The sequence below is a fragment of the Oryzias latipes genome, chromosome 17 (genome assembly GCF_053564925.1).
Source record: "Oryzias latipes strain Hd-rR chromosome 17, Olatipes_Hd-rR_3.1".
Classification (NCBI taxonomy): domain Eukaryota; kingdom Metazoa; phylum Chordata; class Actinopteri; order Beloniformes; family Adrianichthyidae; genus Oryzias; species Oryzias latipes.
This window is the reverse complement of record NC_136253.1, coordinates 26,583,643-26,605,053: the sequence shown is the minus strand read 5'-3', so window position 1 is coordinate 26,605,053 and position 21,411 is coordinate 26,583,643. Positions and strand designations below refer to the sequence as shown.

Genomic DNA, 21,411 nt, shown 5'->3' with positions numbered 1-21,411 from the left:
ACACACATGTTCAAGTTACTCTTTATAATTGAATTTTAAGGTATTATCAAAAGTTAAATAGCATGAGCAAACTAAATGCTGTTGTCTTCAGCTGGAACACTTTAAATGACTTCCTTAAAATAACAAAGCACAACAAAAAATTGGATTTCCGTTATGTGCAGTCATTCCAAGCACTTCAATGAATGTTTCTTTGAAATAAATCTTTATTTTAAATAGCTGGGGGGGAAAAAAGAGACATGTGAATAAAACACTTTAATCATTCATACAGCTACATCTGCATATTGGAAATTAATTGCTTGCCTCAACAGTTGTTTCAAATGAATTTTTATCCTGAGAAATTTAATTTATTTACTAAACTTACTTCAGACATTAAAGTTATCAATACTGCAGATTGGAAAAAAACTAAATCAAAAAACACCATCCATACTCTCAGAAAAACACCAACACCCGTCCAGAATCACCCAACAAAACAGAGAAGAAAATTAAAATAAAGAGGATCATTATTTCTTAACATTTTCATTTGCGGCGCAGAAAAACGTCAAGAATCTAGAATCAGACTACGTGCATGATTTTACCTAATAATCTCACAGGTGACACCATTCAGGTAAACTATGAAGGAATTTAAAAGAAAAATAAATTATAATGAATTTCAACCAAACCAACAGAACTACATCATTTTTCATAGGTTTTGGAGTCTTTATAATGCTGCTTTAGCTCTTTGGGTCCATCAGGTGTTTCGGAGTGATACTGTGTTTACAACTGGATGTCTTTAAAATAGCAATCAAGTATTTTGACTACGATTCAAACCTTTACTCCAAGTATGATTAGTTAACAAAACAATTGTTGCTTTTTCAAAAACGGCCCCACACTTCGAGAGCTCAAAAACATTTCAAATCCCCCACCAACTCAAACACTTTTCAATCTCCCCTTAATTCGAGGTTGTTTAAAAAAAAAAAAAAAAAGACACACCCAGAGTGACAGAGAAACACATTCAACACTAAACCAGAAAAAAACCACAAGATCAAAAATGTCCACGTGGTATGGACCCCGCTGACGTGCCCATCTGCTTCTTCGCCACAGAGTCACTTCAACGCCGCAGCGGTTTTTTTGCTAGGACAAATCATGATGCGGTGGGAAAACTGTCCGCCGTTACAAGAGACTAAAAGCTTGCAAAGATGTTCTGGCATGCACAGAAACTTAGAAAATACTGTCACGTGGCAAGTTTATTGTGTCTTGGTGCATGTAATGGGATGCTGTAAAAGGTGAAAAATACTGGATCTCTGCAGTGCTTTTCCTAGTACAAGCCTGAAGTCCTTCGTTTTCCATCACGGAGATCAAAATTCACTTACAATTTAGGAAAAACAAATATGCAAAAGAGGCTGACTAATGTTTAAGAGAGTTTCCACCCCATTAAAGCCTACAGTGAGTGAAAAAGATTTGGTGAGCATTTAACTATCCTTCATGGTAAAGTCTGAGGTGGCCAAACTGAAGAAACTGCTAACGTATGTGCTGGTGCAAATCTTACCAGGTCCCACATTTTTACAGAGTCTTTTGTTTTAACCTCTGAGACGGGGAAAAAAACAGAGGCACGAGAAAAAAAGCTCTTATCCGTTTAGAGAAGGGAAGATTCCAGTCTTCCTTGGTGTTAAACCTAGAACATCTCGCTACCCCGGAAGGGAAAAAGGAGGAGCATAGCCGGACTGGGCGTTCAGTCAAAAAGCATGTCACAACTCCTCGTTTCCTGAATCGTCCTCGTCGTAGCAGCAGTCGCCATCCCCGCCCTCCATGGTGTCGTCATCATAGTAATCGTCGTAGAAGAGGTCCGAGCCCTCGTCGGGGGCTGGCGCACGTGTGCGGACGCAGTACTCCGCCAGCGTGGTGGGAACTTTCACACCATCGCGCTCAGCTTCAGCTTTGGTGGCCATCACCTGTTTCCTGGAAGAGACAACAGATTATTTTTCATTTGTGAGGACGCGGCAAACGCACAGAAAGCTAGGAAACACAGTGAAGGACTAGATTTCCTTTTGATGATCCATATCTTACTCAAGGATGCGTGACACAAGAAGACATCCAGATGGCATTTGTGCCGGATGTCTAAACCTCACCTCAGCTGGTCCCTTTTAGAACAGAACTTCATTGATTCCACAATGATGGTATTTTAATGCCTACAGGAAATTTACTTAAATTAAAAGGTGTTGATGCAATATGATCGTGTTCTTTTGTGTCAACTGTAACATCAAAACTGTACCGACAAATTCATGCGTTAACATTTACTTTTCAATAGCGAATCCAATTTTTGCCCCAAAAAACGTATTTAATTGAATTTTTTCAAATAAATTATCAATATTTTTATCTTCAGTAGACAGTGGATTCTTAAATGGTTGATGCAAAACGCTCATATCAATTAGATTTTCACTTTGTGAAATCGATTACGTCATATTTGCCGTTTAAAAAAAAGAAAGTAGTGAGCATGGTGTCCGAATTGTTTTTAAAATTCAGGGCACTAGAAAGGCCCGCACTATATATATATTATTTTTAGCAGTTAATCAGAATTTGATCTTGCAGCAGGATAAGGGTCCTCAACAGAAGCCAAATCTTTACCAGAACTAAAAACAGAAAAATAGAACATGGTCAAAATAAAAAAATTGGGAGTGACCAGTACAGTCCCAGAATTTAAACTCTATGAAGTTATTTTGAGGGAGAAAAAAATAGTGTAAAAAGCTAAAAAAAAAAAAATAGGAGTTAAAAAGATGGTAACTTTGATAAAAATAAATGTTTAAAATTCATTTCTAGTTATCTAATTGAAACCACAATTTCCATTTCTTTGTTTTAATTTATTCTTTACATTAAAGCAAAACATCAAACTACATTGTTTGCAACAAAAACGTAAAAGACAAGTAAATATTCTCAAACCTTGAATCAGTACTGTCCCTAAAATTGAATTAAGAAATTCACTTCTTTCCACTTGAGCAGTGACCAAAGAACCAAAAAAAGCCGGCAATACAGACTGTTGTTTATCTGCAGGCTGTTGAGCGAATCACACAGCCATTGAACAGTTTTCTTTCCTGCGTTTTGTTGCATTTCTACATACCTGATGATTTCTACATATTCCCTGTCTTTTCCTTTGCTGTCTCTCCATTTGCGGTACATGACAGAGGCGTCCACGTTGGCGGGGGAAAAGGTGTTGGGTTCATTCAGCAGCGAGATCACGCTCAGCAGAATAGTCCTGGGAACAAACAACAAAAGAGAATTAAAAAAAAAAATCTGAATCATAATTAAAAAACCACTGAGAAGAAATTGACAATACATATTCAGAGTGACTCTTTAAATCATCATAAAGGCCTTGAGCTTTAAAAGTAAACATTCTAGCTCATAAACACTACGGGAATTAGTACGGAGCCCGTGACATGACATGAGTGACAGAAAATATACAAATTCCTTCTTATGAAATAGTAATTTGTTCCCTCAAAAATAATTGCGACCTTTTACTTTCAACTGGAAATAAACTTTAATGTTTCCCTGCAACAGACTGGAGACCTGTCCAGGATGACCCCAGAGGCCCGGGACCCCGAAAAGGACAAAATGGTTAAGAAGAAGATGAATGTTTCCGGTTACATATTTACTGTAAATAAAATAACCTGTTTAAAGCAATAATATAAATGAAAGATATGTTGCCACTGCATCACTGATGCTTCCATTGATCATAGCGACGGGATCGCTACGCTGAGCGGCCCCTGGGCGGCTGGCTGGCTGCGGAATGAGGAGGCAGTCAGCTCGGGCCTCATAAATCTTATGATTTCATAATAAATAGATCCCCTGGATTGATTCTTGTTTTTATTTTTTCCCGCTCGAACTAATGTGGGTCACAGAGACACGGAAGTAGCGGCGGAAAGGGCTTAATGTCAGCGGGAGTGAGACTCACTATGCTGGGAGAGTCTCTGAATGACCTCCTGAACGTGGTTACCGATGCTTTTGTTGAGCTCTCTAAAATAAATCAATCTGATCTCTAAACATCCTCTGTGTCTTCCATGCAATGTATGAGATACAAACAGACAGAAATTTGAAAGTATCTGGAGTAAATTTAAAGTACTGCTTGAAACTTTGCATATCTAACAAAGTAGATGAGAAGATTCGCTTCATTTTCCACAAAATCAGGGCTAGCCAGAAAAGAGATTACCCAACAAGTAACTACTTCTGCTTTGTGCAAAAATAAAAGGGGGGGAAAAAAAATCTCCTTTCCGGATTTTCTTCATTCTATATACATCTTTGTTTGAACTAATTAATATTTGGGAACTATTTAATTATTCTGTTGGAAGTAATTACTACTGTGTGGGAATTGTCAGGGTTCTGACTTTTTCCTTAATAAAGAGAAGAACCACACAGGAGATGAGAATTTTTGCTAGACTTCTGCAGAAGGAGAATCAGTCTGTGACGGCGTGAACTGTCACCGAAGAGTTCTGCCATCCTAGTGCATGAAGCCTTCTTTTATTGAAAGCTGAAGGTTGCAGACATGAATGTGGATCATTTAATCAGAAACACCAGGAACATCATATTCTCGCATAATCAGAACTTTTTAGGTCATTGTTTTCTTACTGAAAGATAAATGTGACACAACCATATTATGGAGATTATAGCGTGTAAGCAAATGATAATTACATAACTCCAACATCAATGAATTTTTATTTTGTAGGAACAAAATCCTAATTCACAGGAACCATTTCATTCTTTGTTTACCCATGTCAGGTCACGGTAAATTATTCTAAAAAAATTGCTGTAATAACTATCAATAGAAAAAATTAAGGTGCCTGTTAAAACAGCTGAAACAAGTTTGAGTACTTACATCTTTTTGTGGAACTTTTTAATGTTGTTGCAAAACTCTGATGCAAAAAAAGGTTCAATTTAACCATTTAATTCTACAATCTTGGTACTAACGTTTTTAATAATCCAGGATAAAATATTCCTAATTGATTGTATTACTTCATTACAATAGAAGCAGGGATTATTCTACAAGAAATTTTAACGCATAAGAAGATTATTGAGTGTGCAGAGCAGTGTGAAGGTGGAATATGACCCCTGCTGCTAATGTGATTAATGGCATGTGTGGTCTCAACTCAAGTCCACAATTCCAGGTCTATAAAGTCCACTCATCTTTTGATTTATTTTCAAAGTATTCCTAGTGGTCTTTTAATTATGTTTATGCGTGTATTAGCCATAATCCAAAAACCTGTGTACTTTTTTTTAAGACATAGTTTCTGCAGAGCGGCAGTACATTAGAAATTCACCTCTGAGATGTGGGACCGTTGGTGCATAGCAACCCAACCCCCCCCCTTCCCATCATCCCTTTGTCTACACTCTCTCCTGCTAGCTTACAGCCCTTTACAAGCCAAACCAAGCATTAACAGTGCGACAAAAATACTGAGCAATATCAGAGCTATCCAGTTGTACAGTTTTGAGTGAGATGCCAGCTCGGATGAGGAAAATAAAGATGCATATGGATCTAGGCATGGGAGAGTTGTGGAAAAGGAGTGGTATGTCTTGTGTATGCAAAGGTTTTTATTTGTACCTATAGTCTCAAAAACTGCTCTGATGTTCATAAAAGTCACAAAAACCAAAGTTATTGTAATAATTTAAAACTATACAGCAGCAGTCCATCCGTAAGGGGCCAAGAGGATCTCAAATATGGGGTTCTGTTTGAGCTAAAAAATATGTTTTTGCGTCCACTGTCTATGTCTACTGAACAAGTTTATTGAACATTGGTTCATGTCTATGTAATACTAAGCAGTATCTTCTGCGTGCCCCGTGCTTGTTTGATTATTACAATGCATTTGCTTTCTGACGGCTTTGGCAAAATTTGACAAGCGACGCGACATGGGAAAACGACGTACCTAACGACACTAGCAACGGTTGCTAAGGGCTTTCCTGACAACGTAGTGAGGCGATATGGGGAAAGTAATAATCAAAGAAGCATGGGCACGCAGACGATATTGCTTTGTAGTACATAGACATGAACCAATGTTCAATAAACTCGCTCAGTACACATAGACAATTGACCAAAAGACACAGACAAAAACATATTTTTGGCACAAACAGAAACCCCATACTCACAGGACTCTACTTCAAATAAATTATTAAAGTAACCAAAAAACAAAGAAGGGAGGAGACCAGAGAGGAGATAAGAGTGAGGGATCTGCTGACCGGACATTCTGGGTGGGGTTCCATCTCTCTGAGGGCAGCTCTCCACTCTGTGGGTCATCCACTGGTGGATGCAGAATAGAAATGCACACGTCTCCATTCTAAAAGAGTGGAAAGAAGGTCATTTGCTGCAGCCACAACACAAATAAAACACAATATTACACTGTAGTCATTGTGATACAACACCTCATAGATGTTGGGATGCCACATTTTGGTGAGGAAGCGAAATGTTGGTGGGGAGTATGGATAGTCTATAGGAAACTTGATGCGAGCCTAAAAGAAGAAATCCATTTGTTGTATTTGTCTTATCGTTTGAGTTTAGCTCATTATATTTTCTTGCCATTTTCACTTCTTACCTTAAAGTACCCCCCTTCATAATGAGTGTTTGGTGGTCCAAAAATGGCCACTTCCCAGTTGTATAAATCAGCTTCGTCCACGAGAGTGATTTTGAATCCCTCCACAGGCTCCTCCTGGAGGCTCTTCATCTCCAGCATGAGAGCTTTCTGTGAGCTGGCGACATGAGAGGAGTCGTGTTGCGCCATTCTGCTTCGTTTGGTTTTTTGAGGGGATCTTAATTCGACAGCCGATGCTTCTGTTTACGAAGCTAAGTTTGATATAAAACAGTCGAGCGACCCACAACAAGTTCTGCGTTTTCTACCTCCAAAAACAATAAACACAGGCCGAACCTATGGCTATAATGCTGATGTGCACAAGCCAAACAATACCTTCTCTGCTCTAAGATCCCAATAACAACGTGGGAATATCAACACTCACAACGGCTGAGTTAACCGAGACATTATAACCTACCAGCACCTAAAGATTTAGTCAATTTACCAGGTTAACCGCGCATATAAGCCGTAAATCTAATGGTTGCTGCTGGCTAATGTGGCTAATCAGAGTTACCGACCAGCCGTAGCCGATGATCTCAGCACAGAAACAACACTTACTGCACTTTAGGAAGCGAGACGCGTTTTCTAATTTAAAGAGGTACTAAACTACAACGCTGAAGACACTAGCAACAAAGTACGTTTGTGCTGCCATCTGAGAACACGATTAGGAAAGACTGTTGCTGAAAGGACTCCCCTGCACTCTGAAAACAGCCAACTCCCTCTGGTGTATGGGATTTGTAGTTCGGTTTTGTGCATTTTATCATTAGAAAACACCTTTCCTGTATTTAAGACAGAGTATGCGGAAAATATAAGCACTTATAATTATTTTACCTATAGAAAGAACGTTTAGCTTGACCAAAGTATTACTTTTGTTATCGAAAATGTTTTCAGAGGGAAAAATGAACTACATTCGCCTGACTTCGTAAGGACCCCAAGTGTTTTTCTTCTTGTTCAACAACTATTCAAAATGTTTTGCTCATTTGTGGGGGAAAAAACATTCAAGTTGCTTTATTATTATTTGTTCGAAATGTTTTGTGTAGTTAAAACAAACAAAAAAAAATTAAATAATTTTTGCTATTTGAAATACTTGCCAATAATACTCGCTAACATGACGTCATATTCGTGCGCACTGTGGATTTTTTTTGACCGTATTAATGTTTTTAAGTTTTATAAAATAACATATTAAACAACAATTAATAGTTTGTAGCATTGACAGTTGCAACTTTTGTGCAATATTTATTTTTCATTGTAAACGGTTTCAAGCTATTACCTCTTATTTACGCGACACAGTGCCTTTCGGACCCCGCACTGTTAGCAAGTTCGTAATGGGATCCAAATCTCGACGTAGGTCCCGGTCAAAATCAAGAAGCGGGAGCCGAAATCGGCGAAATAAATCCAGAGAGAGCCGCTCTAGATCACATGACAGAAGAAGAGGTCGCGGCAAATCTGTGGAAAAACGAAAAAGCGGCCCAGGAAGATCCAGCAGCAGCGATGCTGGGTCTCCTTCCCGAGGGCGGCCTCGACATCGACGTCGCTCTGGACCCAGTAGTGGCTCCGAGAGCGACAGGCGAAATAAATCGAAGGGCCGATCATCAAGGTGAGCTGGACATATCAAATATAATATATAGTGGCAACAATTTTTCATTAACATTTAAAAATGATTTTCATCGACACATAAATTAACATTCTAACAAAAAACTCCAAAACAGTATCTAGTTAACTGTTTATTCTATGTTATTATATTTTTTATAATCTCCAAAGTTAAGTATTTCCTCTCATGGTATAGTATATATACATAGTTTTTCCTTTGTCACCCCATTACCTGCGTAAACAATTAGTCACAGGGCAGATTACTTGTTGCAGAGGCTTTTAGGTTGTCTGTTGAAACCTGTAACCCATCACTTTTTGAAAGTATTACCTCATTGTTAAGTTATACATATTTTCTGTTTTAGTCCTGATCTAGATGATCCCAAAATAAGGAGGACAAAGGAAGCAGAGCCTCGCAGAGGACGATCTCAAGACCGGAGAAAAAGAAGATCCAAATCCAAGTCATATTCCTCTGATGAAAGCAATGACCGAGAGAGGAGAAAACAAAGAAGTTCTGAGAGGAGGAGTTTGGGCAGAGACGGACACAAGAGGGAATATGACAAAGAGAGATGGAAGAGCAGCAGCAGAGAACGTGAAAGACAACACAGCAGAGACAAAAGTAAGGAGCGGCAGAAGAGGATGGAAGAAAGGAGCGACAAAGACAGAAGGAGGCGGCGATCAAGTTCTTCTGAGTCTTCAGACAGTTCAGGGTCTGATCATGAGTGTGCCCTCAAAGAAAAAGAAGAGAGGAAGAAGAAGAAGGAGTTGATGAAAGCTCTGGAGACGCCAGAAGAGAAGAGAGCCAGAAGACTGGCGAAGAAGGAAGCAAAGGAGAAGAAAAGAAGAGAAAAGATGGGTTGGAGCGAGGAGTACATGGGATACACCAATGCTGACAATCCCTTTGGAGACAACAACCTGTTAGGCACATTCAAATGGCAAAAAGTACATTTATTTGGAAGAATTTGAAATCTATTGTTCATATTGTTCATAACCTTGTTTTAAGACCTTTTTTTATTTTTTATTTTATTATTATTAGGCTCTGGTTAAAAAAGGTATTGGTCATCTCGGGGAAAAAGAACTCAAAGAAAGGAATAAACTAATTCAGGAAGAGAACCGCAGAGAGCTGCAGAAGGTACACATTTCCGCATTGATTTAAAATCAAATAAATAGACCAAAAAAAAAGACAATCTTGTAGAGTATCTGAATTTTGGCAGCAAAATGCTGAAGCTCATTTGACGATCCTCAATCTGACATGCAGGCTGTATGTTCTTTTAGGTGAAACAGTTGCGTTTGGAGCGAGAGCGAGAGAAAGCCATGAGAGAGATGGAGCTGGAGATGCTGCAGAGGGAGAAGGAGGCAGAGCACTTCAAAACCTGGGCTGAACAGGAGGACAACTTCCACTTGCAGCAGGCTAAGCTGCGGTGAGCGGGACTTCAAACCCTTTCTATGGAATTTGTTTTGGAGAATGTTCTCAGAAGCTTCTGTTCAACCTCTGGTAACATCAACCTGTCCATGTTTAGGTCCAAGATTAGAATTCGTGATGGTCGGGCCAAACCCATTGACCTCTTAGCGAAGTACATCAGTGCAGAGGATGATGACCTGGCTGTGGAGATGCATGAACCCTACACCTTCCTGAATGGACTAACAGTCACAGATATGGATGATCTACTAGAAGACATTAAGGTTGGTAGCACTCCGATTGTGTTGAAGTTGTGTGATAACACAAATCCTCTAGACTGTATAAAATAATTTGTGGTAAAGGTGTACATGGAGCTGGAACAAGGGAAGAACGTGGACTTCTGGAGAGACATGACAACCATCACAGAGGATGAGATCAGCAAACTGAGAAAACTGGAGGCCTCTGGGAAAGGACCTGGTACAGTAAAGCTTTCATGGAGCAGGCTTAAAGCTTCTCTGATTTAATCATTTACACGTCTAAGCGGTGTTTTGTAGCATTCTGAATGTATTTTTCTGCTTTCAAGGTGATCGCCGCGAGGGCATCAACACAGCGGTGAGCACCGACGTTCAGACTGTGTTCAAAGGGAAGACGTACAGTCAGCTGCAGGCGCTGCACCTGAACATCGAGTCGAAGATTCGAGCTGGAAGATCCAATCTGGACATCGGTTACTGGGAGAGTCTGTTGCAGCAAGTTAAAGTCTACATGGCCAGAGCCAGGTACGAATGTAGTCCCAGCTACTGTGCCAATGATATTAGCGAACAATTCCAATCGGTTGGAGTCAGCGTTTGCTTCCTTCGTCCAGGCTGAGGGAGCGACACCAGGATGTGCTGCGCCAAAAGCTGTTCAAGCTGAAACAGGAACAGGGAGTGGAAAGTGAACCTTTGTTTCCCATCATCAAAGAGGAACCGAGGGATGAGAGGGACGGGTCAGTCACTGTGATTTAGCACCTCAACATTTTATCCTTTGTTTTGTCACTGAGTTCATTTTTGCTCATAGACGAGCTTTAACCTCCATCTTTTCTAACAGGGATTCTAGAGGGCAATCAAGAGGTGCCACGACAGAGGACAGCGGCCCGTCTGCGTCCTCCTTTGGGAGAGTCGCAAATAGAGAAGCAGAAGATGAAGAGCGTCCGGGTCCGTCTACCTCTGCGGCGGGAGGCCAGGATGAAGATAAAGGAGAGAAGGGTGAAGGGAAGGATGAAGAGAAGGGTGAAGCAGTGGAGGCGGTGTTGACGGAGGAGGACCTCATCCAGCAGAGTCAGGCAGAGTACGACTCGGGTCGATACAGCCCCACCCTGCTGACACAGTCCGAGCTGCCGCTGGACACTCACACCATCACACCAGAGGAAGACGCGTCCAGGCTGCAGTTAGCCCGCCGACTGCTGCAAGTCACCGGTACGACCCAACTAGTCCCAACATTTTAGAAATGTGGATTTCACTTATCCTGATTGTTCGGTCTGTGCATGCAGTGGTACCCAACTCTGATGTGTGCCTCACTGTCAATGTTTTTCCATTTCAGGTGACGCCAATGAAAGTGCAGAGGACGCTTTTGTCCGAAGAGCCAGAGAGGGCATGGGCACCGACGAGGCTCAGTTCAGCGTGGAGGTTCCAGTCACAGGAAAAATGTACCTGTGGGCAGACAAGTACCGCCCCAGGAAACCCCGCTTCTTCAATCGGGTCCACACGGGCTTCGAGTGGAACAAATACAACCAGACGCATTACGACTTTGACAACCCCCCGCCCAAGATCGTCCAAGGTTACAAATTCAACATCTTCTACCCCGACCTGATCGACAAGCGCTCTACGCCCCAGTACTTCCTGGAGCCCTGTCCTGACAACAAAGACTTTGGGATTTTGAGGTTCCATGCAGGTCCTCCTTATGAGGACATTGCTTTCAAGATAGTTAACAGGGAGTGGGAGTATTCTCACCGTCATGGTTTCCGCTGTCAGTTTGCTAACGGGATCTTTCAGTTGTGGTTTCACTTCAAAAGATATCGTTATAGAAGATAAAAGAAACCCAACACTTGACCAAATGATCAGGGCCTGGTTTTTTTACACAGTGCCTGCTTCAGGCTGGATGGTCCATGTTTTGTTTTCCACTGCTCTTTCTGCTAGAAATGTGTGTACTGTTGTCTGAAATTGTTACCAGCAAATGTAATGTTTTAAAAAAATAAAGATCTTTCACAGCTTAATATTGTGTACTTCTACCTTAGAATGGATTTGTGTCACAAAATAAACTTAAGACGATTTTTTTAGATTTAAGATTTCATTATTGTGGGCATCAATATTTTTATTGCAAAGTTTTTACAAAAATGTTAGCTTTCAGTAAATTATTTAAAATTCTCTTTCTTTTAAAACCAGTTTTATTGAAAATCAAACAGGGATTAAAAGTGTTAAATACAAAAGTAAATTATACATATAAAAAAATGGCTCAGTTTAATAAAACACAAAGTGAAAGTTGCATTAATTTTTCTTTTACACAGGAAAGGTTTGTTCCAACCTTTCATGTCAAAAACAAGACTAAATTCCCAAATCAATTGAATTTGCAAAGTCAATATGAACAGTTAAAGGTCTAAAAACAAACTTTTAATTGTTTTTAAGAAAAAAGTGGTAAAAAAAATGGCATTTTAAGTTCAGCTTCAAACTTGTAACTCGGCTGATATTTACAGTAACTTACAAAAAAAAAAAAAACCAAAATATTTACAGCTCAAACTGAACTTTCTGCCCCGCATTTCATGCTGAATGACAGTGAATGGATCTACAGAAAGAAAACAAGTAAAGAGGACTAGTAAACACACACCCAAAGGTTTCAAGCAAAATGACGGAAGGCCTTGAGGCAGTCACAAATTGTTCCGGATTTTCTTGGCAGGTCTTCCTTGGTCTTGAGGACACGGCGTCCTGCCTCTTCAGTGTTGCCTCACTCAAACACACCTGGTTTTAATCACTGAGCTTTGTTTTAAAACCAAACTAGGAGCGCTCTTTGCATCAACATGAACATCACAAACCGAAGGAAGAAAAATAACAGAAGACAAGCCCTTTGACTGTGAGGGCTGGAAAAGCTCAGCCCCATTTACTGCTGGGCACCTGGATTGGACGTCTTCCAGCAGTAGGAAGCTCCAGAAGGAATATTTGACCCTTAAGGCATGACTTTTTAAACTCCTGGTGTAGCGACTCGGACAGCTGGGAAGGAACGCTGCTACATGCTGATTCCTCAAGCAGGTACCTAGACCTGTGTTTCAGGCTTTGTTAAAGCAGTAAAACCAAACTGCCCAAAAAATTATCTGTTTAAATCCAAAATACAAGGCCTCCGAGACATACACAGCTCCAGAAATGCTGACCCAAACAGCAGCTACATCCTAACAGCTTAGAATTGGATTTCTAAGCTTCTGATTCATCGTCAATGAACTGCAAAGTTGAAAGGCGAGGTTTGGGAGCAGCCTCCTCGTCTGCATCGCTGCGTGCGTTCACCGCAGCGGCGTGATTGTTGTTGCTGGTGTTGTTCTGAGGTTCGGACATCAGAGGCTTCTTCTCCACAGCTGCTGCTGCCGGCGCCTCCTGGTCTTGGTTCTGCTGGGGTTCCACATTCTTCTTTTTGGTGTTGCAAGGCAAAGGTATGTGACTTTTATAGAAGTTCCAGGCCAAAAGGGCAAGAAAAGCAATCACAAAGAAGGCAAGAGTAGTTTGAAGCCCAGTTACAGATGGACCACTGGTCTGGGCTAGGGGATTGATTTCAGAACGTGGTAAGTATATCTGGACTTGGTATTCAATCACAGTGGAGTAATGAATGCTAGTTTTGGACTTCTCCACAGTGATACAACGATAGTGCCCACTTTCAGTCTCTGAAGCGTTGAGAATGAGCAGCGCATCTTCTAAAAGGTGAAAATGGGCAGAAGGTGAAAGGGCCAGGCGTTCCTTTTCCCAGTGGACTTCTGCTAGCTGAGTAGCTGATCGGCAATCAAGCCTCATGTTCCCGCCTTGCATTATGAACAGTTCGACAGGCTTTTTAGGGTCTGTTCAAAAACAAAAAACACACCTCAAGAATTTGACAATCCACATTGAAGACAAGGATCAAACTGCTCAGGTCGAATAAAAACTTACCCATTTTTGGGCACTGAGAGGCATTTCCTTCTTTCAAACTCTGGATAAGTTTTCTAAAGAGAAGATTAAATCTTACTTTAATATTGCTCGATTGCTTTCAACCACAACTCTTCTCATGTGCTCTTCTCTGTATTAAGTCACTTCCTGCAGCTCTCTGTTACACAAAGCATCTTGCTTAGTTGTCACATTTTTTTAAAACAATTCCTGATTTACCACAATTTGGTAAAAACAAACAAACTCTGAAATGCATTTTTAAGCTAACTTTTTAATGTATGTCCTCCATAATCAGAAAAATGCCACAAGAACCTGTTAAAAACACCCAAAACACGTTTTTTTTTTATCAGAGTGGGTCTTAAATATTGAGCACCTAACCTAGAAACCTTTAACAGGATATAACAGTTGCAGCAAAAAAAAAAAAAAACACAAGGAGCAACAGTTTGCACCAGACAGCTGCTTGCACAGTCATTCTATAATTTAATCTATCAAATTACAGGAAGTAACAGTTGCAGCAAAAAGGAAATCTGGAAATATGGGATTATAAAAGATAACTTGTATAAAACATTTAGCGGACATGTCTTTACAGAAACAGCTGCTTACCTTTTTGAGTCAGAAAAGGAAACACATTTCCCATCAGTACCGTCCCAGCCACAGTATGGATCTCTGGCGAGAACACAGTCCTCACAAGTCGCCGACCTTTCACAGTTAGCGGGTGATATCTGCACTACTCCAAAATCAGAGCCGGCATAAAGCTGAGTGTGCACAAACATACACAAACAAAAAAAAAAGATTTGTGTCAAAGTGTTTGTTTTAAAAAAAGTTAAAACACACGTTTAGAGTCCATCAGTTTAATTTAAGTCACCTTATCTTTAAAAGTCTTGAGGATTTTGATTGGTCCAGACTGCTCGAAGAGTTTTACTTCCTCAATGATGAAGGCCTCTTCATTGTAGTTGACAGCTTTCAGCAGGGTGCCAGCCTCTTTTGTTAAAAAAACAAAAAGCAAATTACAGTTCCATATGAACACAGTGACCGGTCACTTTAATGGAATACACATTCACAGTCCACTACAATCCCACAAAACTGACATGAATTCTACAAATACAAGATCCTAAATTCAGAATTTACATTACGGCTGATGTTATTCGCACGTACTAACGAACAACCCCTTCCTCAAGGTCCTTGCAGCCAAGAAAACAGTTCAGCACTGGCCGCACGTATTATGAAAATTGCATTTAGATAGCCACTTTTTAAAAAAACAACCCTAAGAATTCCACCAAGCATTTTTTTCAGAGGATAAAGTAATTCCCATTTACCTGTGCCTATGAACATGACATGGTACGGTTCTTCATCAGCAGGTTGCACTTGGCTGACTACGATACGTGTGAAAGGAGCCCCCTTCCCTACGAGTACAGGTCTGCCTCCGATTGGCTGGATAGCCTCGTCCATGAGCGGCTTCTCTTTGACGAATTGAAGCGTCCGGTCTGGCAGAAGCATGGTGTTTGTTATGTCATGTTTACGAGCTTCATCGTTTATACACTGGCAAGGAAGGAGAGGGTACGAAAGGCCGTCAGGTTATAAAAGAAGTTAATGTTGTTCGATCTTTATACTTTCACATAAAAGCAAGAGTACAGGTAGACTTACAGCTCCAGGCCGAGGGAACGGAACTTCACCGCTAAACGTTACCCACTTGATAAAAGATGTTTCGATGGGGACGGGGCTTTTGTACTTGCCCTCTGAAAACACCTTGCTCATCTCAGACACCTTATACGCACACACTGCAGAAAGATCCGATGTACCTCTACTACACACACACACAAAACAAGTGTTAGCTTTCTGACGTAATAGGTTCCTTCCAAAACAAACAGTTCTAAACATACATCTGTGGAGTGAAAACAGCATAGAAGATGCAGCCCTTCCAGTCCTGCATTGGGTCACACCAGAGGTATGTGTCCTGGATGAGGTACGGCAGCTGGAGCTCCAACACGGGACAATCAATTCTGGTCTTCAAGAAAGATGTCCACTTCTTTTGTAAAGTTCTCTCACCTCCAATATCTCCCTGCATGGATTTGAAGAGCAATGGATGCAAGGACGATACAAAAAACTTAAAAGATGAGCTGGATGCATAAGTTAGTAGCAAAAAGAACAGAATCAGCTAAAGGGACATTACCTTGCACACACGGGCCACGCGAGAAACCACCATTTTGTTCTGGTAATCGAACTCCACAGCTATCTCACGGAAGAATAGGTATACCTTATCATCATCTCCCTCCTTGCTCCCTTTACTTTCTGGTATCTGAGCCATGGATACAAAACTGGGTTCTGGAAGAAGAGGGGAAAAAAAATATGTTTGCTTGGCTTCAACCATTCTTATGAGCATTGGCGAAGTTGCATCTTACCGTTAAGCCAAAAGTTTGTGAATTCTGTGCGCATTGGAGGTGAGCTGCGAGCAAAGATGGGTTCAGTACCCAGGAAGTTTACTGAAGTGGCTGAATACAGACTGTCATCTGGAAGAACACAAGACTTGGCATTAGAACATGTGGAAAATGTTGAGATCCTTCAAAATGTTCCATCGTTAAACACAGACACTCACCAACCATGAGGGAGGCATGTTTCTGGTAAGGATCAAATGGACATTTGGTTTTGCCATCCTCTCCAGTCCCCGCCAAAGTAAGAGTTCCATTTGTGTAAGACTAAACCAATCAAGAGCATTTAAAATCTGCTTCTCCGGTGATGATGATTTTCAAAAGAACTTACAGAGAAATTACATGTGCCTCACCAGTAAGTCACATTCCGGATCAAAAGCGTTGGTTCCACAAACATACATTTTGCCATTGTTCTTTTTGTGCAGGACTCTGATGTAGTTTTTACACTCCGTCTGAAGAAAAGAAAAATTATTAATTCAATTGATTTTTATAGGTCAAACCAGAATTGAATTGACCCCAAAAAAGTGCATTAGAGCAAAGACCAACCTCTGGATTTTTTCCTTTGTTTTTACACTCATTCACCTTTTTTAAGGGGACTTTCCAGTTAACCTAAAAAAAATAAACAAACTGTTATGGTAAATTATAACTAAGACTTTTGTCTTACGTCTACCACTGCTGGAGCTCTAACTTCAGTTAGCTGACTTTTCTTAAAGACCCACTCCGATGGAAATTGTCTTTTTGGTGTTTTTAACATGCTCTTGTGACATTTTTCTGATAATGCTGCTCCCCTCCATTCTGATGTATCCTCTTGTAGACGACCAGATCCATGTACGTTTTTGTTTTCCTTCTCTGACGTGGTATCTAGCTAGATAGCTCCGTTATTGGTCATCATTTCTGTTGCACCGTTAATGTTAGGTTGGGGTTGGGACAGGCAGTAAGCTAGTGGGAGACAGTGTAAACAGATGGATGATGGGAAGTAGGGGCGGGTTAACTGCAACAACGGTCCTGGCCACAACGCTGAGGCAAATTTTCTAATGAAGTACTGCTGCTCTGAAGAAAGTATGTCCTCAAAAAACAACCGTTTTTTGGTTTTGGCGAAAAACATAATTATAATAAAAAGACCACTGGGAATGCTTTTACAATAGATCAAAGATGGTCAGAGGGGGTCTTTAAACAGTCTATCTGAACACTCCTCAATAGGGGACAATATTCAAACATGTTTGCAGTAATTTTGTCAATCACAAGTCTGTATCACTAATTAGTAATATTTATGATGTCCCAAGCTGTTAGAAAATATAAATACATTACGTTAGAATTTTAGTTTTGCCTCAATGTGTAAAATAAAAGGCAAGATCAGTCTTCATCAGCCAAACTAAAAATCAAAAACTAAGTAAACCTTGCATTGATCAAAATACAGAATACATTTTTTATTCAACATTTCCACTATTTTTTATACTACTGTTATTTTGTGAGACACACTCTTAAAAAAGACCACAGCTGACCAGATCTGCTTTAACTAGCAAATTTAACTCTACCAGTAAAAACAAACTCTTACTGTGCTTATAAAGAGGATATAACTGCAGCTTTAAATAAAACTTGAGCACACAACTGTTAATTTCTAATTCGGAACAACTGAAACTTGAAAAAAGTACGACTTCCCAGTTCAAGCAGAGAGCTCCACTTCGGTCTGCTCTGCATAGGAAACCATTTCGTCATGAATAAACTCTAACTCAGACATTATTTTTTTGTATAGCGCCTTTCATTCCAGTTGGAAACACAAAGCGCTTTATATAAAAGCAAATAAAATATTCGTAAAATATACAGAAACAGAAAACACAGGACAATCACACACAGTTGGCCCCCCTCCCTCACCAGTTTCATACCTCCACCCACCTAGTTCCCCCAATATAACCCTGAACAAAAATGTAAGAACTGCAGCTTGAAGACACAGTCTGGCTTGATACTGCTGTGCAGAAACGATAAAAGAATGCCTTAAATGATCTTTAAAATAAGAGTGTTCTTACTGAGGCGTGTTTCTTGGAGACATTTTTGAGGTCAAGAGCGAACACTGCCTCCCTGGAACCCACCACCAATAAGTTTAGGTCTTCTCTCACAAGCATGGTGGAGTAGTTGAACACTCCCTCCTCTTGAAACAGGAGGACATTGTTGCCTACAGAACAGGATTTAGATGGACATCTCAGAAATCATCCTCGATTTTTGGTGACAGAAGAAAAAAACAGCAGCACTCACCATCATAGGGGACGAATCTGCGTGGACGGCTGATGGGAGGCAAGTCCTCTTCAAGTGCTACTGTCGGGAGCAGCAGCGAAAAGACACAGAGGGACAGCAGCGGATGCATGGCTCCTTTGTTCATCCAAAAGAGAAATTTAGGCTCTAGTGTTTCCCACACAGTCACTCATACAGGAATAAAGGGCAGCATGCAACATCTATGACGGGATGAGGTCTGTTCTGTCAGTAGAGCACTGGCCCCATTTACTGGCCCGACTCAGCAGGCTGTCCATGACGGGATGGATGGCACAGACCTGAGAAACAAAAAAAAACAATAAGAACGGAGAGGGAAAAGGCAGATAACACAGGAAATTTCCCCCCCAAAAAAGGATTGCACCAGGAGAAACAGTGGCAGGAAAAGTACATAATAAAAACAGTAAAGGAATTGCCAGAAGTGCTGGAGGGAGCTAAAGTCAGCGCCGCAGTAATTCTGTCAGAGCCATAGTGATGGTAATGCAGGTCCATGAAAAGCATTCAGCAGGGTGCAGGGATGTCAGCTCCAACACACAAAGAGAGATTTACTGAGAACTCTGGCAAAGATGCAGAGGAGAAAAAAAAAAGCTCCAACTTTTTGCAATCGCGCTGTCACAAGAACAAATCTTACTTTAAAAAAACCCAAAACCCTCCAGATAAATGCACAGCTGAGGGAGGCCAGAATCAGCACAGGGACATGCAGGAGATGAGCTGGGGCATGCCAGAGACTGCAGGTTTGACAGCCCAAGGCAGCTCCACTCAACCTTATATGACGAACGAAGCAGCAGCAGCAGAGGCAATAAAATCTGCCCTGCTGTGCCAACTAGATGTGTTGAAATATCTGCAACGTATTATATATACAGGAAATAACGACGAGCGTTTAATCTTCTCCCCTTTTTTTAACCGTAGCTGTGCTGTGTTACACCAAACACTATTAAAGAAATATTAAAAACGTGCTTTTTTTAATTCAAAGAGTTGACAAAAATCGTTTCTAACTATATCATGACCGATTAAAAAAACAAAACTTTAAGTTACCTGCGCACCGACACGCCCAAGATTGCGGAAACGTTGAGTAAATGATTCAATTCACCTGCACATTTTTTTTTGTTTGTTTTGTTGGTATTTTCCAACACGCAGCTTCTTCTTGATCTTCTTGCGTCCGCACGTCAATTTGGTAAAAAAGGCGCACAAAAGGTGACGAAAAGGTGAACCGAAAGGAAAGCTTTGGGTTTCTTTCTCGGAAACTCACTTCTCCTCTGTCTCTGGGGCTTTTTGAAGACAGAATATCTCTCCTCTGCAAAAGCTGCTCCTCCGGTGGCTCCAACAAACCCCGCGCGGCGGGTTCACAGGATCTCTCCGTTCTCCGTCGTTCAAACCGCCGGGACTACGACACTTGTGACAGGCGCGTCCATTGTTCTCTGGTGCCCCAGTCAGACGGTAGAGGGCAGAGCCGATTCAAGCTCACGACCAGAGAAAAAAGACAGGAAACACCTCCACCTTGTAGTTTATCTGTGGCTTCCACGGAGATTTCAAAATCTTACGAGGAAAAGACGTACTCCGTAACGGCAAGCTGTTACCTAGGCAACACCCCCACGCGCTGTTTTCTGCAATCAAGGAAAACCCAATTGTGGCTTCTTCTTTTTTTAAAAAAAATATAAAGTAAAAACAAATAATCAAATTACAGTTATAAATCTATGTTTAAATAAAAAAAAAAATCCTAGAATGGCCATAAGGTTAAAGCCAGAATGAGAAGTTAAAGTAAGCATTTAAAATTAAATTAGACTGTGTATCTAATAATAAATGAAAAAAAATGTTTTGTTTAAAGACCCACTCGGATGAAAATTGTGTTTCTAACATTTTCTTGTAGCATTTTTTTCATGATGGAGGACAATTTAACCCTTGTGCTATCCTATGACCCCACCCTTACATTGACGTGTTATCACTATCATGGTAAAGGTGAAGAGGATTTCATGTAATCCATGGACACCAGTGAAGATCACAAATCATTGAAGAAAAAAGGTTCAGTGCACTGTCTAGTGGGTCTAGATGACCCAACTCCCAATGTTAAAGTGCCTAGGATAGCACAAGGGTTAAATTCAAGCTGCATTTCGGAGTAATTTTTTATTTAGATCAGGGGACAGCAACGATTATGACATGAAATGCCCAAAAATGTTCTCCTTTACAACTGTGGCATCACCAACTATAATGTGAATTCTAGTTTCAAAAAAAGACAAAAAACATTTCCAGTAAATTTGAAATTGTATTTAATTCACAAACAGCTGCACGGTAGCGCGGTGGTCACAGCAAGAAGGCCCTCAGTTCAAGTCCCGGCTGGAGGACCTGAAACTGGGGAACCTTTCTGTGTGGAGTTTGCATGTTCTCCTCGTGCATGCGTGGGTTTCCGGGGACTTCGGCTTCCTCCTGTCCAAAACATGCTTAATTGGTTACTCTAATTGTCCCTAAATGGGATTGTGACTGTGCATGGTTGTGTGATCTGTGGCCCTGCGACAGACTGGCAACCTGTCCAGGGTGTATGGCCGGGATAGGCTCGAGCAGCCCCGTGACCTGGAAAGGGACGGGGTTTAAAACGGGTTTAAAAGATGAATGAATGAATGACAAACAGCAGGTAAATTAGCTTTTTAAACATATTTTGGTATTAATTCAAAAAAGAGTTTTTAGAACAATATTGCAAAACCAAGCAGGTCAAAGTTGAAATAGTATTGCATCTATGAAACAAAAAGTACTGCATTTGTGGTATGTCAGACCTAAGCAATAGGATTGGTTATGTCAGAACAAAATACCATCAACTGCACAACCATTAACATGAAAAAAATAAGCATAATTTGGCTTGTTCATCTTTTGTAAAATTATCAGATAGGGTGTGAGTAACTGAATGTAAGTTAATTCTGTCATCGTGCTTTTATTGCATGCAAAATTAAACGTTTTGACTTTTCCTTTAGTTTGCTAATCATAGTCATGTACATTTTCCACAATTGGACAGCATC

General features: G+C 40.6%; 3 protein-coding genes across 11 annotated transcripts; 1 reads left to right on the top strand and 2 right to left on the bottom strand.

The window, feature by feature from the left end:
- Positions 1 to 185: 185 nt before the first annotated feature.
- On the bottom strand, positions 186 to 7,988 carry cdc34b (cell division cycle 34 homolog (S. cerevisiae) b). Of its 2 annotated transcripts, XM_078935679.1 has the most exons (6): positions 7,852 to 7,988; positions 6,549 to 6,702; positions 6,379 to 6,465; positions 6,196 to 6,293; positions 3,092 to 3,226; positions 186 to 1,935 (listed from the first exon to the last, which is right to left on the bottom strand). In XM_078935679.1, exons 2-6 carry the CDS (start codon positions 6,684 to 6,686, stop codon positions 1,725 to 1,727), a joined length of 669 nt encoding a protein of 222 aa, XP_078791805.1. In that variant the 5' UTR covers positions 6,687 to 6,702; positions 7,852 to 7,988; the 3' UTR covers positions 186 to 1,724. The 2 variants fall into 2 exon arrangements, with proteins under 2 accessions (XP_078791805.1, XP_004079351.1); XM_004079303.5 differs by lacking the exon at positions 7,852 to 7,988 and having other exon boundaries at positions 6,549 to 7,307.
- cactin lies at positions 7,907 to 11,818 on the top strand. The gene is made up of 10 exons (XM_011486696.4): positions 7,907 to 8,178; positions 8,534 to 9,110; positions 9,205 to 9,300; positions 9,444 to 9,589; positions 9,689 to 9,851; positions 9,930 to 10,044; positions 10,151 to 10,343; positions 10,430 to 10,552; positions 10,654 to 11,021; positions 11,146 to 11,818. Exons 1-10 carry the CDS (start codon positions 7,907 to 7,909, stop codon positions 11,634 to 11,636), a joined length of 2,544 nt encoding a protein of 847 aa, XP_011484998.1. The 3' UTR covers positions 11,637 to 11,818.
- A 153-nt stretch (positions 11,819 to 11,971) lies between these two features.
- LOC101170303 (semaphorin-4E) lies at positions 11,972 to 20,018 on the bottom strand. 8 transcript variants are annotated; one of them, XM_011486691.4, is made up of 15 exons: positions 19,656 to 20,018; positions 18,395 to 18,687; positions 18,169 to 18,314; positions 16,691 to 16,753; positions 16,498 to 16,596; positions 16,312 to 16,411; positions 16,118 to 16,225; positions 15,889 to 16,040; positions 15,599 to 15,777; positions 15,363 to 15,522; positions 15,035 to 15,257; positions 14,584 to 14,699; positions 14,322 to 14,473; positions 13,725 to 13,777; positions 11,972 to 13,636 (listed from the first exon to the last, which is right to left on the bottom strand). In XM_011486691.4, the coding sequence occupies exons 2-15, from the start codon at positions 18,516 to 18,518 to the stop codon at positions 13,005 to 13,007; spliced, it is 2,307 nt and encodes a 768-aa protein (XP_011484993.1). In that variant the 5' UTR covers positions 18,519 to 18,687; positions 19,656 to 20,018; the 3' UTR covers positions 11,972 to 13,004. The 8 variants fall into 8 exon arrangements, with proteins under 8 accessions (XP_011484993.1, XP_011484997.1, XP_011484995.1 ...); XM_011486695.4 differs by having other exon boundaries at positions 15,363 to 15,519; positions 19,656 to 20,008; XM_011486693.4 differs by having other exon boundaries at positions 19,442 to 19,947.
- Between the last annotated feature and the right edge of the window lie 1,393 nt (positions 20,019 to 21,411).

Excerpts from the sequence above, each read along its gene's own strand:
- cdc34b (XM_004079303.5), bottom strand. The coding sequence starts at position 6,734 with ATGGCGCAACACGACTCCTCTCATGTCGCCAGCTCACAGAAAGCTCTC. Across the intron at positions 6,294-6,378 it reads GGCATCCCAACATCTATGAG|AATGGAGACGTGTGCATTTC; the intron begins GTGTTGTATCAC and ends CCACTCTTTTAG. Across the intron at positions 3,227-6,195 it reads AACCCCACCCAGAATGTCCG|GACTATTCTGCTGAGCGTGA; the intron begins GTCAGCAGATCC and ends GTTTGTTCCCAG.
- cactin (XM_011486696.4), top strand. The coding sequence starts at position 7,907 with ATGGGATCCAAATCTCGACGTAGGTCCCGGTCAAAATCAAGAAGCGGG. Across the intron at positions 9,590-9,688 it reads TTGCAGCAGGCTAAGCTGCG|GTCCAAGATTAGAATTCGTG; the intron begins GTGAGCGGGACT and ends GTCCATGTTTAG. Across the intron at positions 10,045-10,150 it reads GGCCTCTGGGAAAGGACCTG|GTGATCGCCGCGAGGGCATC; the intron begins GTACAGTAAAGC and ends TCTGCTTTCAAG.
- LOC101170303 (XM_011486691.4), bottom strand. The coding sequence starts at position 18,518 with ATGAACAAAGGAGCCATGCATCCGCTGCTGTCCCTCTGTGTCTTTTCG. Across the intron at positions 15,258-15,362 it reads CGTTCCCTCGGCCTGGAGCT|TGTATAAACGATGAAGCTCG; the intron begins GTAAGTCTACCT and ends CTTCCTTGCCAG. Across the intron at positions 13,778-14,321 it reads TCCTTTTCTGACTCAAAAAG|AAAACTTATCCAGAGTTTGA; the intron begins GTAAGCAGCTGT and ends TCTTCTCTTTAG.